Source organism: Narcine bancroftii, chromosome 1 (assembly GCF_036971445.1).
Source record: "Narcine bancroftii isolate sNarBan1 chromosome 1, sNarBan1.hap1, whole genome shotgun sequence".
NCBI classification, from domain to species: domain Eukaryota; kingdom Metazoa; phylum Chordata; class Chondrichthyes; order Torpediniformes; family Narcinidae; genus Narcine; species Narcine bancroftii.
In genome coordinates, this window is record NC_091469.1 from 149,754,409 (window position 1) to 149,771,801 (window position 17,393).

Consider the following 17,393-nt stretch of genomic DNA (forward strand, 5'->3'; position numbering starts at 1 on the left):
TTCTGTGTTTTTATGGTAATCACAACATGTGCAGACTTTCAAGTTTGGCCTTGTATCCCATCAAACTTTTCTTATCCACGTACCTGTCTCAATGTCTTTTTAAATGTGCGTTTCTGGGTAAATCTGTTCCTTGTTTCTGATTTGCGCCCAACTTGGTTTGAGGAGATTGGGGACGCTTGCAGAGAAAAGAATGGCCGTGGAAGTTGCACTGGTCAAATAAGTTATGTCACAAGAGATTTTCTTCAATGATGAACTAAATATGATGATGCTCTGAGGCTGGTTATTCCCTGTTCGGCACCCCATAACACTTGAACTTTGTTTCTAGCAATCCTTCCTGAACAAGTTGTAAATTGTGCACTGGTAATTTGTTAAAGCTCTGTTCACTCCATTGCTCAACCTTGGCAACTTAAGTTCTCTGAATCTGGGAGAATGGCTTAATCATGATTTGAAAGCTCCCAAGATTATCAGTTTTTATTCTCTTTGAATTTTTAGTTCTCAGCTTTCTGAAACCCTATTTCTCTGGAAGTTTTCATTAGGTAATAATTAGATTGATTTTTTTTTTAAAGTCATACCTTTCCTATTGTTTTTCTTCTTTGGCTTGGCTTCGCGGACGAAGATTTATGGAGGGGGTAAAAAGTCCACGTCAGCTGCAGGCTCGTTTGTGGCTGACAAGTCCGATGCGGGACAGGCAGACACGATTGCAGCGGTTGCAGGGGAAAATTGGTTGGTTGGGGTTGGGTGTTGGGTTTTTCCTCCTTTGCCTTTTGTCAGTGAGGTGGGCTCTGCGGTCTTCTTCAAAGGAGGTTGCTGCCCGCCAAACTGTGAGGCGCCAAGATGCACGGTTTGAGGCGTTATCAGCCCACTGGCGGTGGTCAATGTGGCAGGCACCAAGAGATTTCTTTAGGCAGTCCTTGTACCTTTTCTTTGGTGCACCTCTGTCACGGTGGCCAGTGGAGAGCTCGCCATATAACACGATCTTGGGAAGGCGATGGTCCTCCATTCTGGAGACGTGACCCATCCAGCGCAGCTGGATCTTCAGCAGCGTGGACTCGATGCTGTCGACCTCTGCCATCTCGAGTACTTCGACGTTAGGGATGTAAGCGCTCCAATGGATGTTGAGGATGGAGCGGAGACAACGCTGGTGGAAGCGTTCTAGGAGCCGTAGGTGGTGCCGGTAGAGGACCCATGATTCGGAGCTGAACAGGAGTGTGGGTATGACAACGGCTCTGTATACGCTTATCTTTGTGAGGTTTTTCAGTTGGTTGTTTTTCCAGACTCTTTTGTGTAGTCTTCCAAAGGCACTATTTGCCTTGGCGAGTCTGTTGTCTATCTCATTGTCGATCCTTGCATCTGATGAAATGGTGCAGCCGAGATAGGTAAACTGGTTGACCGTTTTGAGTTTTGTGTGCCCGATGGAGATGTGGGGGGGCTGGTAATCATGGTGGGGAGCTGGCTGATGGAGGACCTCAGTTTTCTTCAGGCTGACTTCCAGGCCAAACATTTTGGCAGTTTCCGCAAAGCAGGACGTCAAGCGCTGAAGAGCTGGCTCTGAATGGGCAACTAAAGCGGCATCGTCTGCAAAGAGTAGTTCACGGACAAGTTTCTCTTGTGTCTTGGTGTGAGCTTGCAGGCGCCTCAGATTGAAGAGACTGCCATCCATGCGGTACCGGATGTAAACAGCATCTTCATTGTTGGGGTCTTTCATGGCTTGGTTCAGCATCATGCTGAAGAAGATTGAAAAGAGGGTTGGTGCGAGAACACAGCCTTGCTTCACGCCATTGTTAATGGAGAAGGGTTCAGAGAGCTCATTGCTGTATCTGACCCGACCTTGTTGGTTTTCGTGCAGTTGGATAATCATGTTGAGGGACTTTGGGGGACATCCGATGCGCTCTAGTATTTGCCAAAGCCCTTTCCTGCTCACGGTGTCGAAGGCTTTGGTGAGGTCAACAAAGGTGATGTAGAGTCCTTTGTTTTGTTCTCTGCACTTTTCTTGGAGCTGTCTGAGGGCAAAGACCATGTCAGTAGTTCCTCTGTTTGCGCGAAAGCCGCACTGTGATTCTGGGAGAATATTCTCGGCGACACTAGGTATTATTCTATTTAGTAGAATCCTAGCGAAGATTTTGCCTGCAATGGAGAGCAACGTGATTCCCCTGTAGTTTGAGCAGTCTGATTTCTCGCCTTTGTTTTTGTACAGGGTGATGATGGTGGCATCACGAAGATCCTGAGGCAGTTTACCTTGGTCCCAACAAAGCTTGAAAAACTCATGCAGTTTGGCATGCAGAGTTTTGCCGCCAGCCTTCCAGACTTCTGGGGGGATTCCATCCATACCTGCTGCTTTGCCACTTTTCAGTTGTTCGATTGCCTTATATGTCTCATCCAGGGTGGGAACCTCATCCAGCTCTAGCCTTAGGGGCTGTTGAGGGAGCTGGAGCAGGGCGGAATCTTGGACTGAGCGGTTGGCACTGAAAAGAGATTGGAAGTGTTCTGACCATCGGTTGAGGATGGAGATCTTGTCGCTGAGGAGGACTTTGCCGTCTGAGCTGCGCAGCGGGCTTTGGACTTGGGGTGAGGGGCCATACACAGCCTTTAGAGCCTCGTAGAAACCCCTGAAGTCGCCAATGTCCGCGCTGAGCTGTGTTCGTTTGGCGAGGCTAGTCCACCACTCATTTTGGATCTCCCGGAGTTTGCGCTGAAGATGGCTGCATGCGCGACGGAAGGCTTGTTTCTTCTCTGGACAGGACGGCTTTGTAAGGTGAGCCTGGTGGGCAGCTCGCTTCTTTGCCAGCAGCTCCTGGATTTCCTGGCTGTTTTCGTCAAACCAGTCCTTGTTTTTCCTGGAGGAGAAGCCCAGTACCTCTTCAGTTTCCTATTGTAAACTGCAAAAAAAAAATGTCCCGCCACTTCATGTCCTCAGGTTCAGCCTTTCACATTTACAGAAATAGCCACTTAAGCATAAGGCTAAAAGCAGGAATATAAGCCATTTGACCACCTCACTCCTGCTCCAGCAGTCCATTAAAAAAAATCATAGCTGATGTTTATCCACAATGTCTCCTTCCTGTAATAACCACTTGATTCCCTTTAATATTGCTAAATCTGTTGATTTCTTCTCAAGTTTACCCTAGATCTGAGATTCCGTATCCTATGGGTACAAGATTCTAATGGATTCACTGGCTTTTGGCAGTGACCTGAATGATCAATGCCTTGTATGACCACTTTCCTGGTTTCCTGTCAAAGAAATGTCATCGTTTGGCATGAACCCTCCCAAGCCATTTAAGAATTACTTAGAAAGAGAGACACAGCCTTTTCAGGTTGTCTATCATTCTTCTGCAGTGAAATTCAGAAGTCTGCAGATGTTGTGATTGTAGTAAAAACACACAGAAATGCTGGAGTAACTGCCAATCTCGCAGCATCCATAGGAGGTAAAGGTATTTAACAACATTTCGGCCCCTATTGTTTCAAGGTATTCACAAAAAGCAGGCAGGTGTCTGAATAAAGACTATTTCCTCTTGTATCCAATTAACACTTTTTACCCTCCACCACCATGTGCCACAAGGACAGGATTCCCCTGGTCCTCATCTGCTACCCCACCAGCTTCCGTATCTTACATATCCACCATTTCCGCCACCTACTACGTGATCCCACCACCAGATATGTATCCCCCACTCCTCCCCTTTTCACTGCAGGGACTGCTCCCTCCATGACATCCTGTCAATTCTTCCCTCCCCCTAAACATCCCTTTGGCACCTACTGTTGTGACCGCAGGAGATGTTCCACTTGCACCCTTGCTGCCTCCTTCACCACCATTTCAAACAGTCCTTCTAAGTGAAGCCACACTTCACTTGTGAATATGCAGGGGACATCCCTGTAACTGGTGTTCCTGTTATGGTCTCCTCAACATCAGAGAGACTGGGTGCAGACTGGAAGATCACTATGTTGAGCACCTCGACTCTCTCCTCTGCAAGAGGGTGGATCTCTCAGTGGCCACCCATTTCAACTCCCTGGCCAATTCCCTTGCTAACACAATGACCAGCTGCAAATTGGAGGAACAACACCTCATCTTTTGTCAGGGTACCCTCCAATTGTATAGCATTAACATCAACTTCTCCAGTTTCCATTAAATCTCCCATGCCCCCTCCCAGCAATCTTCGTCCCCCCGTCTCCTTTCCTCTAGCTCTTGCTCTCCCCCCTCTCTTGCGTGCTCCCCCCTTCCCTCAGTCTCCTTTCACAGAGCCAAAATCAATTGTTTTTCCCCTCGACATATCCAATTTACACCTTTTGTCTGTTGGTCTGAACTCTTCCTCCTCCCATTCTTCCCACATTCTCTCCCCAATCTTTATTCAGATGCCTACCTGCTTTTTGCTTTTACCATGAAGAAGGCCTCAGGCCTGAAACTTCGGTGATATATCTTTCCCTCCCATGGATACTGTGAAACTGGCTGAGTTCCTCCAGATTTTCTGTGTTTTACTTACCTTGTTCTACTGCACTCAAGCACAAAATAAAATGGGGTTAATCTTTTTCCACAGAACAATTCCTTATCTGCATCAAAGGATACAGATGAATGGTTCCTCCATACATAAAAAATGCAGAAAAAAAAGGCATTCAGCACCTCAAGCCGCTGACACCATTCAACAAGATGGTGATCTCCTGCATCAAGCATCATTTTCCTGTCAACCTGTTTCTTTTTATTCTTTCAATACCCAGAAATTTATTGATATCTTTTTGAATTTCTTGAGTCAATGACTCAACCATTTCTCTCCAAGGTAGAGAATTCCAAAAATTGAACACCTTCCTGAGTGCTAATTTCTCCTATTTTTTGATGATGAATTCTTATCTTGGCAAACATTCTCCCATGAAATACCCATCAAATATCTCTTATCTCTCAAAGGATTTTGTCTGTTTCAATAAAATCACTTTTCCGTTGCTTGAGAGGCCCAGCTGACTTGATCCTCCTTCAGATTAATATATTCACGATCCTGCACCCTGGCTGGAGGATCTTCCCTGCATTCCCTCAAGATCAAATTTTGCACAATAAGCCAGGTGTTGGCCTACTGAGGTGTTGTCTAACTGCAGCAAGTCTATCCTTCCTTTAGGTAAAGGGATAAGATGTGCACATAATATTCCTGGAGGCCCTAAATAATTGAATAAGATTTACTCAAATCCTCAAGCAAGCAAGGCCAATGTGCAATTTCTTTTGTGATTGCTTTCTGTACAGACATTAATTTTCAATGATGTGTGTCACTGGGAATCAATGAAAAAACTGTTTTGAATTCTTATAAATTTATGAGCAGGTAATGTTGGATTTTTGCCAATTATGTAATATTTTATGGGTAGCTTCAGGCTTTGAAACAAAAAAGAACTGTATCTCAAATCTCTTTTGCTGGTTGATTGAAATATTAGGACAGCAATGTTATTGGACCTTCAAACTGTGGTCTTAAATTTAAGTGCTGGCAATTTATTCCTTCTGGACTGAAAAACTCCAGTTACTGTTTCAACATATGAAATTGCAGATTATTTTGAATGGTTTCACCACCTTGCCTCTATTGGCTCATACTTATTACCATTTATTATCAATTCAAGGGCTCTGCAGGCTAAGCCAAAATTTAAATCCTCATCCCTGATTGCCCTTGAGAAGATATTGGTGAAACCACAAGAATTAAGCCATTCGGCACCTTTAGTCTGCTCCATCAATGGAATAATGGCTGACGTATTTTCCGCTCAACCCTATTCTTCCCTTAACTGTTCACGCCCTTACACATCACAAACCTGTCGGTCTCCACTTTAAATATTCCCAATGACCTAGCCTTCACAACCTACTGTGGCAACGCGATGGTTCAACTGAGCAAACAAATGTTTTGCCGCTGATCTTTGTTCGTGCTCAGCCTGTTGTGACAGTGTCTAACCATTGTCAGTAGCATTGATGGATTTTAGTTGGCTGACACCACTTTTCCATAGTTGCCATGTCCTTGTGAAACCCATTCCCCATGTTCGGCACTGGCTGCACCAAGATTGGCAGGGAAGAAGTCCATGTGCAAATTCAGAAAATGCATTTTGAATGACCTGTGGCACTTCATGGTTTTGGATGCTTGAAGCATGTTCAAAATATGACAGGAAATCACAAAAATAGGTTTCTTTTTAAAAAAAAATGTATGTAATGAGAATTTCAAGGTGATTTTCGTGATCAGCAGCCCAAAATCCATAAAATACACCCAAAAGTGTTCAGGAAGCAACATCTTCGTTGCTCAATGTTATGTGACTGATAAGTTTGGAGATGGAGGAAGAGTTCATAGAAAATGGGAAATTGTTGAGCCTGAACTGTGTGCTACAATGCTCTACTCCCTCTTGAAACTTCTGGAGAAAATGAAGTCCCAACTTGAAGCAAGAGGGCAAAATGCTCTTTGAGCTCAAAGTCTTGAACAACTTCATCTTTTTCTTGAAGAGCAAGCGAGATAAATATACAAGAGAAAGAAAGAAGTATAGACTGATTGGGTTGAATGAGGAAAAGTGGCTGAATGGAACATTCAGATATGGACTGGTTGGCCCAACAATCTGTTTCAAATACTTCAAATTTCTCTCTTAAATCTCTTTCCTCCCCTAAATGGTTGCTTATCTAATGTTTATCTATTTGTAAACATTAATGATGCGCTATGGGAGCTGCATCAAGTCCCCACCCAGTGCACCATCTGCTGATTTGTTTGCAGATCCACATGTTACAATATCATCCCCAAGCCTTAATTTTGTCTTTTTGAATGTATATAATATTTACACAGGTACATTTGGCGATTTCAAAACGTAACCATTGTTCGATCTATTTATTGGAACCCATTTGTCAGCTTGTGTTTCCGTTGTACGACAAGAGTATATTTGTGTTTATTGTGTGGACACTCTTGGTCCTTGGTGATCACTGCTGGTAATGAGACGTTTGGGGTAGGTGAGATTATCCATGATTTGATGAGATGTGCCAGGTTTCCAGATTGCTCCTTCGTGGATATTTCCTGGCATGCTTATTGTTTTCAATATTTTTCTTTCTATTCAAGTGCATTACTGATTTTTTTGGGGTTGTCCATCTATTTATCTGTCAGATCATTGATAAATTGTGCCAATTAAATTTTGCTTTGTTTTTGGCCCTGGTAATTTTTCTTTAACTTGTATATTGCCACCAAATGTCTTTGGTTTTCTTTCAACTGACTAGTTTCAAATAGAAGAACTTTGCGGTCACATTATTCTGCTCTTGCAGATAGGTGAGTTGAATGCGTTGATACTTGGTCATGTGATCATTGTTGGGTCCAGAAATGTGAATTGCTTTGTCACTAACTGAACAGTATTTAATGATGTGCTTTTTTTTTAAACAGCATGTCAGACATCAGGTGAAGTTATTAAATTATTAATCAACGATGAACCTCGTAAAGTTTGGGAGAAAGAACCCTCTGACACTCTTTTGAAAGTATTAGGAGAAGCAGATTTGCAAATTCAGACAGGGATGCTCTTGGATACCACATCCATCGAAAGCACAGGTTCGTAATTTTTTTCTTAAAAAAAATGGGTGTATCTTATCTGTTTTCTACAATAAAATACTTTTTTTAAATTTATTTGATCTTGAATGTCTGAGGTTTCTGCATAGTCCAGACTCCTTAATCTTTGACAGTGGTTTTAGCTTGGAATGGAAATAGAGCCATAGAGCAGAATATTACAGCACAGAAACAAGCCCATCAGCCCATCTAGACTTTACCAAACTATTATCCCATCAATCTGCAAGAATGCAGCCTTGTAAACTCCTCCCATCCGTATACCTATCCAAATTTAATTTTTTGTAATATTTTATTTATCATTTTAAATATATTTAATAACAATCACATCAAATGCAAATCCTCAAGAGAACCCCTCCCCCCACCCCCTCCCCTCGATATAAGTCTTATTAAACAGAAAGAACAAAAAAAGCATCCCATTGTCGGTGCGTTCAGTAAAATCTATGGAGACAAGATAATAGTCTATACTGGCACCAGTGAGGTAACTATATGCTCTAAATGAGGCTGCCAGATTTTTAGAAAGGTGTTGTATCCCTTCTTATCCAAATTTCTTAAATGCCAAAATTGAACCTGCAATCACTACTTCTACCAGTAGTATTCTACATTTTCACCACCCTTTGAATAAATTCCTCCTAATATTTCCTTAAACATTTTGGCTTTCACCCTGAACCATGTGCTCACCCAATCTCTCTGTGGGGGGGGGGGGGGGGGGGGGGAACCTGTTTGCCATGACCCTATCCATGCCTCTCATCATTTTGCACACACCTCTCAAATCTCTTTTTACTCTAACACTCCAGGGAATAAAGTCCTGACCTGTTTAATCTTTCCTTATAACTCAACTCCTGAGGTCATGGCAAGACTAGTAAATTTTATCTGCCCTCTTTCAATCTTATTGATGTCCTTCCTGAAGGTAGGTGACCAAAACTATACACAGTACCCAAATTTGGCCATGCCAATGTCTCACAGAACTTTAACATTACACCCCAAGCTGGTGTACAAAATACTTTGATTTATTAAGACCAATGTGCCAAAAGCTCTCTTTACAAACCTATCTTCCTGTGAGGCCACTTTCAGGGAAGTGTCTATTCTCTGTTCTGCTACTCTCTGCAGTTTCTTACTATTTAGTATGCAAGTTCTACCTTGGTGTCCTCCCAAGCAGCAACATCTCGCATTTATCTGCATTAAATTCCATCTACCAATTTGCAGTCCATTTTTCCAACTGGTGCAGATCTCCCTGCAAGCTTTGAAAGCTTTCTTCACTATCTGCTGCACCCCCAATAATTGCTCCATTTTTGACCAAACTCCCATGTGGAACCTTGCCAAATGCCTTACTGAAGTTCATGACCATTATATTCATTACCTTTCCTTCGTCAACTTTCCTGCTAACCTCTTTGGAAAATCTCTAAAATTGGTTAAGCATGACCTATCACGCACAAAGCCATGTTGACAGTCCCTAATTAGTTCCTGTCTATCTTAATGCTTATGTATCCATCCTCTTAAAATAATTTCCAACAATTTACCCACTATTGAAGTCAGGTTCACCAGTTTAGAAACTCCTGGATTATTTTTGGAACTTTTCTTAAACAACAGAACAGCATTAGCAATCATCTGGCACCTCCTCTGTGGCTTAGGATGTTTTAACGACTTTTGCTAGGAGCCCTGTAATTTCTGCACTTGTTTCCCACAAGGACCAATGGAATATCCTATTTGTTTTGTATTTAATTCTGACAAGGACATACAAATATTTTAAATGCAAAATTTCACACTGAAGGCTTTCCACCACTTACATTCCTTTCTGATACCATCAAAATTTGCCTTTCTTCAATTTGGAATCTCATCCAGAGGACCAATTCTAACCTTTTCAATAATTATTGAAACTAATGTCATTATTATCACAAGATCCAAAGTATTCTATTACACCCACTTCTGTCACCTGTCCTGTCTCATTCCTTAATATTAGACTCTCATTGGAACGTCTATATATTGATAAAGGAAACGTAGATGAACACATACATTGGACAAACTCTAATCATCCAGCCCTTTTACACTATAGGGGTCCCAGTCAATATGTGAAAAATTATAATCACCTGGTCTCACAACCATTTTTTGTGCAACTGTCTGTTACCTCTACAAATTTATTGGTCTATAATCCCATTAATAATCATTCCTTTTTTCACTTTGCATTCCCACCTTGCATTCCCACCTTGCATTCCCACCTTGCATTCCCACTTTGCATTCCCACTTTGCATTCCCACCTTGCATTCCCCTCTTGCATTCCCCTCTTGCATTCCCCTCTTGCATTCCCCTCTTGCATTCCCCTCTTGCATTCCCCTCTTGCATTCCCCTCTTGCATTCCCCTCTTGCATTCCCCTCTTGCATTCCCCCCTTGCATTCCCCTCTTGCATTCCCCCCCTCTCCCCCCCTCTCCCCCCCTCTCCCCCCCTCTCCCCCCCTCTCCCCCCCTCTCCCCCCCTCTCCCCCCCTCTCCCCCCCTCTCCCCCCCTCTCCCCCCCTCTCCCCCCCTCTCCCCCCTCTCCCCCCTCTCCCCCCCTCTCCCCCCTCTCCCCCCCTCTCCCCCCCTCTCCCCCCCTCTCCCCCCCTCTCCCCCCCTCTCCCCCTCTCTCCCCCCCTCTCCCCCCCCTCTCCCCCCCCCCTTCTCTCTCCCCCCCTCCCTCTCCTTTATAGCAACAAACCCCTGGAATATTGAGTTGTTCATCCTGCCTTTCCTATAATGAAATCTCACTAAACACCACAATGTTATAATTCCAAGTTCTGATCCATGCTCTTTAGATTATCTGCCTTTCCTGCAATTCTCCTTACAAGAAAATGGAACTAACTAAGAACATAATGCTCAACATTTCTATTTCTGTCATTATCTGCACACTTCACAACATGTTTTTGCAACCACTCCACTCTCTACTCTGGTTCCCACCTCCCTGCAATTCTGAATCCCACCCCTCGGAGCAGCATGAGATATTGGTACCCCTCCAACTTGGATGCAATATCTGCAAAGATATTGGTACCCCTCCAATTTAGATGCAAATCTGAAATGTTCCATTTATTTATTTATCCTGTGTTTCTAATCAGCAAAAGGCCCTTTGGCTGAAGTTGACCAGATGCTCGCGATGGTGAATGATGAAGTCAATGGCACCATTGATCAAAACATATGCAGTGAACCTATTCAGACTTCTGTGGTTGGTCACGGTCAGACAGATACAGAAGAAGACAAACTTGAAATTAAAATAACAGACCTTTCAAGAGACCAGACTGATCAGTCAAGGGAAGAATCTATTCCAACAGCAAAACTATCAGTGTCTGAAGAAAAGGTCGAAGGTAATTATTTTTTCCCTGTTGCTCTTCAGTTATTTGTGACATAAGAGATGATTGTACCACGGTTAGAAATAATAATTGAATTGTTCATCACGTTATAGTAAGCTGTGTTTTGTATGCTATCCAGGCACATCCATACATACTTGATTGAGCATTAATAAATAAAAAGTGCAGGGTACAGTTTGCGAGGACAAAATCCAGGATGTGACAAAGGCAGGGGCGTAATTGTTTACCATTATGAGACACATTCAAGAATCTGATAACAGGAAAGACACTCCCTGAACCTGGAGCTTTGCATTTTCAAGCTCGTCTTCTACCTGATGGAAAGAAGAGTGCGAGTGTATTGGGGTGTGTCTTTTTTATATTGGCAGCTTTCTCAAGACAGGTAAGTCTGGGGAATTGCCGAACAGGAGGTTGCTTTGCATGCTGCCCCCACCCCCCCCCCACCCCCCCCCCAAGCTGTGAAAACCACTCTCTGCAGCTTCTTTTGATCTTGGGCAGAGTAGGTCCCATACCAAGCTGCGATGCATTTGGACAGGATTTTCTCTGGTGGATTGGAAAGGGGCATTCAGAAGTTATCAAATTTCCTTGGGCTTCCAAGGAAATAGAGTCATTGATGTGCTTGATCTGAATAGAATGGTTTATGTAGAAAACAGGCTTTAGCCTCTGTTAAATAACTCTTTGTGCTGTAAATGCAGTAACTTTGGACACAGAATAAAATCAGGATTGCCTCCTGGTCTCATCAGAAATCACAATTTATTGTCACGATTCTGTTGTTGTTTTGCAACAAAATCACAGGGAAAACATTTATCTAAACCACATGACAAAGTAAATAATAGTGCCAGAAAAAGACAAGTACTGAATTGTTCATTCAGGAATTTGATGGCAGAGGGGAAGAAGCTGTCCTTGTGCTGCTGACTGCTTGTCTTCAGGCTCCTGCACCATTTTTTCCTGATGGTAGCAGAGTGAAGAGGGCATGGCCTGGGGGTCCTTGAGGATAGAGACTGCTTTAAGACACCATCTCCTGTAGAGATATCCTCAATGCAGTGAAGACTGGTGCCTGTGATGTCACAGGCCGAATAACAACTCTGGAGTTTTTTTTTCTTGTTGGCACTTCCATGCCGGACAGTGATGCAACCAGCCAGGATGCTCTCCATGGTACACCTGCAGAAATTTCTGAGAGTCTTCGGTGACATATTAAATCTCCTCAAACTCCTTACATCAGCGTGTATGCTCGAGGACAGATCCTCAGAGATGCTGACACCCAGGAATTTGAAGTTGTTGACCCTCTCCACTGCAGACCCCTTGTTGAAGACTTGTTTGTGTTCTCCTGATTTCCTCCTGAAGTCCACAATCACCACCTTGATTTTGCTGACATTAAGTAAAATCTTTACCCTATATTTTAAATTGTGTTCTTTGAACCATCTGATAATGGGAACAGCCTCCTCTAATTACACACAACATGATCTTTGGCACAATTAATTTCTCAACCTTCCTTATTCCAAGGAGAATAACCCAAGCATTTCAATTCCAACCTGAAGGTTGGAAGCCCTCAAGCCTGAAATCATTCTCATTAATTTTTTTCTGAACCTTCTCCAGGGTCTCGCGTCCTTCAGAGTTGGAAGCAATCCTATGGTTGTGGCCTAATTTCACAGAACATAAAAACTGAAATTAGCATTTGGATCCATGTTAATGGCCATGACACTGTGTTAACAAGTAGCATCTCATGTCATGGATTGTAATCAATTGTGTATATTCTTCATCTCGAATTGGATGACAAGGAAATGTAAGCTACTGATTATTGGGAATGTGATAACTTTCTTCATAAAGGTACTAATATTTGTATTGTACCTTGGTGTCTTAATAGAGGTCTGTAAATTTATGAGAAGCTTAGATAGGATGGACAGCCAGCACCTTTTTCCTAGGCCAATGGTAGCAAATACCAGAGGACCTCTATATAAGGTAAGGAGACAGAAGTTTCAGGGAGGCGTCAGGGTAGATTTTTTTTTACACAAAGCGTAGTGGGTGTTTGGGGTGGTGGTGGAGGCAAGTGTAGTAAGGACATATAAAAGACTCCTAAACAGAATCAGAATTAATTGTCATGAACAAGTCACGAAATTTGTTGTTTTGTAGCAGCGTCACAATGCAAACATTTCTATTATGAACCATCTAACAATAATATAAAAATAATAGTGCATGGAAAGTAAGTGTCTTTGGTTCATTGATTATTCAGGAATCTGAGGGCAGCGGGGAAGAAGCTGTCCTGTGCTACTGAGTGCTCATCTTTAGGCTCCTGTACCTCCTTCCTGATGGTAGCAGAGTGAAGAGGATGTGGCCTGGGTGGTGGGGGTCTTTGAGGATGGAGGCTGCTTTTTTTTTAAAAGGTGATCACCTCATGTAGATGTCCTCGATAGAGTGCACTCTGGTGCCTATAATGTCATAGGCTGACTTAACCCTCTGAAGTTTTTCCTTGACCTGAGATTTGTTGTAGACAGTGATGCAACCAGCCAGTATGCTCTCCACAGTACACCTGCAGATGTTCTTGAGTGTCTTCAGTGACAGACTGAAATCTTCTCAAGCACCTCACGAAGTGTAGCTGCAGGCGAGGCCTTCTTCGTGAATGCATCAAGATGGAGGTCCCAGGACAGGTCCTCGGAGTTGTTGACTCCACGAATTGAAGTTCCTGACCCTTGGAGGACTGGGTCATGTTCCCCAGACCTCCTTCTTTAGTTCATACTTATACATTATTTTTACATCTTTATATGTAATTTGTCATCGTTCTTCGTTCTTGTTACATCTCTTCATCTCTCCTTCTGTCCTGCAGGCGTTCTGCAAATTCTCATGGTTTCTCCAGATCCAAGAATAGTCTGTTTTGCTCCCCCGGGATAAATATTTTAAGCACAGCTGGATATCTTAACATAAATTTGTAGCCTTTTTTCCATAGGATCGATTTTGCTGTGTTAAACTCCTTCCTCTTCTTTTGGAGTTCAAAACTTGTGTCTGGGTAAAAAAAAAAAAATTTTTGACCCTTGTATTTCAATGGTTTTTTGTTTTCTCTAATTTTATTCCTTGCCTTCTCCAGTATATTTTCTCTTGTTGTGTATCTCAGAAATTTTACTAAAAAGGATCTTGGTTTTTGTTGTGTCTGTGATTTCGGGGTTAGTGTTCTGCATTCCCAGGATCTTAGGGATCCATTTTTTTATAAATTCTTTCATATCTTTGCCTTCTTCATCTTCCTTAAGGCCCACTATCTTTGTGTTTCACCTACTATAGTTTTCCATCATATCCATCTTCTGAGCTAACAACTCCTGTGACTCTAACTTTTTTGTCACTTTCTTCCAATTTTCGTCTTAAGTTGTTCACTTCCATTTCTACAGCCATTTCTCCTTCTTCCACATTTTCTAATCTTTTCCCTATTTCTGTCATGACCAGCTCTATTCTACTCACTTTTTCTTCTGTACTTTTCATTTCACTAAATTCTAATGTCAACCATTCTTTTTAAGCTCTCATTTGTTCTTGAAAATTTTTAAAATCTATATACTGTCCATCTATTTTACCTTCTCTTCCTCTGTGCAGAGCTTGGTCTTCTTCTTCCTCTTCTTCTGTGTCTTCACCTGTGTTTGTGTCTTCTACTTCTCTTCCTTGTATCTGTGTCTCTTCTCACTTTCTTGTTGAGCTGCTTGCCTCACTTTGCTGGGTGTTTTTTTTGCATGGCTTCATGCTGTTGGTCCTCTTCTTCTGGGCTAGTCATCTGTTGGGTCTCCTGTTGCTGTTCTTCTTTCCTATCACTCCCTTTCCTGTTGCTTTCCTCTTCTTCCAGCTGAGAGCATCCCTCAGCTGGTCGCGCTGTGTTAGTTCGCTCCTCAGCTTGGCTCCTCTCTCATCGGTGTTTTCTTTTTCCTTAGTGTGCGCATTGTGCATGCACATTTCTGTTTGGTCTATAGAGCCATTTTTGCAGTCCAGCGGTCGGGAGGTCGCGACTCTGCGGGGTCGTCACCAACCTTAGGGAGCGGGCTCTTTTCTCCACGACAGCTCCCTGTTTCTTCATGCAGGTAAGGCCTTTTCCTTTCTCTTCCGGCGTCTTTTTTTCCCGTTGGGTTTTACTTTTTCCTTCTTGGGTGCCATTTTCTTTATTTTCTCCACAACTTTATCTTTTATTTGTTGTGTTTTGTGTTTCTTGAACTTTGTGTTTTCTTAACTTAATTTCTTCTTTTCTGGAGAGGGCTGGTATTCTCCTACCGGCCACTACTCCATCATGTGACTCCTCCCCCAGACCTCCTTCTGAAGTCCACAATTATCTCTTTGGTTTTGCTAATGTTGAGCGCAAGGTTATTGTTGTGACACAACTCAGAGCTGATCCATCTCCCTCCTGGACGCTTCCTCATTACTGTTTGTGATTCTACTGGCAACTGTGGTGTTGTCGGCAAACTTGGTGATAACATTGGGATTGTGCCTGGCCACAAAGTCTTGGACAGGCTTGTGGATGCAAGAAAAATAGAGGGTTATGGATGTGAGATAGGGAAAGTTTAGATTGTTTAGTAGGTTTCTATAGTTCAGCACATTATTATGGGCTGAAGGGCCTGTATGCTGCTGTGAAGTTCTGTCCCAAGCTGCTGTATAACTAGAGGTACTTCGTGAAGCGGTATTTGTAATGGATTGTGGGATATCAGTTTGCATGTTGAAAGCTCCCACAAATGATAATGACTAAACAATAGAAGTTCAAGTTTTGTTTTGCACGTGCTGCAGCTTGTAATCCGATACATTCTACTGGAATAAAAATTTAGAGAATACAGAATTACTAAGAGATCAGTTGGAACAGGCCAAGAGCAACTACATTTTCGTCAAATGAATTTATTTCAGGTGTCTGGTCTGGTTGGAAGGTCATTTGCTCCTGAAGGTCAGAGGATCGCTAAACCTGAAAGAAGATTTAAAGAAACGTTTGATCTTGGAAGTGTTTGAGGGATAGGAGAGTAGAGTGAGTGAAGAGAATATCTGGCAGGAGCAGCTCACAATGTGTTGATTTTTGCATTGCAATCTTTATTTGCAAAAAAAAGTGAGGGGAAATAATTTGGCATGGTGATCTTGACTGAGTGTTAAAGGTTGGCCAGGGTACCATGGAGAGTAGTCCTGTTTTTTTTTCTTTAATGGAGTATAACAAGAACTTTTATTAGAGTCCCCCCAGTTGGGCAGACAGGACTAATGATTGTTGCTGTTAGTCCTATGCATGAATTAAATTTACAAATCTCACCGTGGTTTGGGTGAGATACATCTTTTTGAGCTGCTGCCTGACAGCTCAAGTGACCAGAGTTCAATGCTGACCTCTGGTACAAGTTGGGTGGAATTTGTACCTTCTCTTTGTGATTGCATGGGTGTCCCCTAGTTTCTCTATTCAAAGGTCCCTCTCTCATCCTGAAGGTATTGTACATTGTAAGCTGTCCCTGTTGAGTGGCTGATCTGAGACCAGTTGGTGGGATTGTTGGGGGAATAAAATGGGATTAGTGAAAATGGTTGCCATTGACTTGTTGGGCCAAAAGACCTGTTTCTGTGCTGCTTGACTACAACAGTTAAAAAGTGAATTGCAATGTTGTTTGTGACAACGTGAATCTTGGGTTGATGGGGTAGGGGGAGGCTTCTTTGATATTGGGTGCTGTAAAATAGTTGTGTACAACAATTACAGTTTTGGATGGGTCACAATAACATTGCAATCTTGTTTGGAAGATCCTAACTTTGAGAATGGGTGATTTAATGGTCAGCGAAGACGGTGAGCCAAAGTGGACTTGTCCATGCTGTAGCTCTCGATGCGTTGATGGTAATAATCATGGGATCTTGTAATTGCGTACATTGCTTTTATTGATGTATTTGTATTTTCAGAAAGATTTTGGTAAGGTCCTTGACAGGCAGTCAAGGAACAAGATGCACAAGACTGACTCTTCAACTATTAAAATTAATGCTGGTTTGCTGTATAAAGAACATTGATAGAATTCACATTTTGGAAATATTTCTGTGTTATTTGAAGTTCACTGTATGTTCGTTCTTTTTGCCCTGAGTTTACTGGTGATGCTTCGCTGGTTGTTCACAGTTCTTTTCTACAGGATGTTAGCAGGTGTTTTGACATTATATATCATAAGGAAGGGCATGCATCACCCTTGAGAATACCACACTAATGGCATTGTTTGTAATCCATTTGAAGGAAATGTCCTTTTAGTCCTCAATTCAACTTTCTCTAGCATTCTCTGTCTCCAAAATCCTATCCATCTCTTCAAATATTCTCAATAAGCAACCTTCTGAGGCCATGCCTGATGTCTGTCAAAGCAAACACATCTTTGCTCAATCAAAGAGAAGCTGAAGGGAATTAAGCAGGTCTGGCAGCATCCCTGGAGAAATGGACAGTCAAGGTTTCAGGACTTTTTTCTTGAGACGACTTCTCTCCAGGAATGCTGAGCCCCTCCAGCTCTCCTTTGTGCACGAGAGTAGGAGGGGAAGGGTAAGCCTGGGAGAGGACCCGACATGGAAGGAGACTGCAGCAGAGGAGCAGCGTGG

The 17,393-nt window shown here is 42.7% G+C and overlaps 1 protein-coding gene across 17 annotated transcripts in view; it reads left to right on the forward strand.

The window, feature by feature from the left end:
• The window catches only part of nek1 (NIMA-related kinase 1), a 240,341-nt gene that overhangs the window by 147,850 nt on the left and 75,098 nt on the right, over positions 1–17,393 (forward strand). For all 17 annotated transcript variants that reach the window (XR_011358400.1, XR_011358407.1, XR_011358411.1 and 14 more), the window contains 2 exons: positions 7,350–7,511; positions 10,611–10,856. Coding sequence is in view for 14 of the 17 variants with exons in the window: in XM_069941511.1 (XP_069797612.1) it covers positions 7,350–7,511; positions 10,611–10,856 (408 nt within the window). In the remaining 3 variants the exon portion in view is untranslated. The remainder of the gene's footprint in view (positions 1–7,349; positions 7,512–10,610; positions 10,857–17,393) is intronic.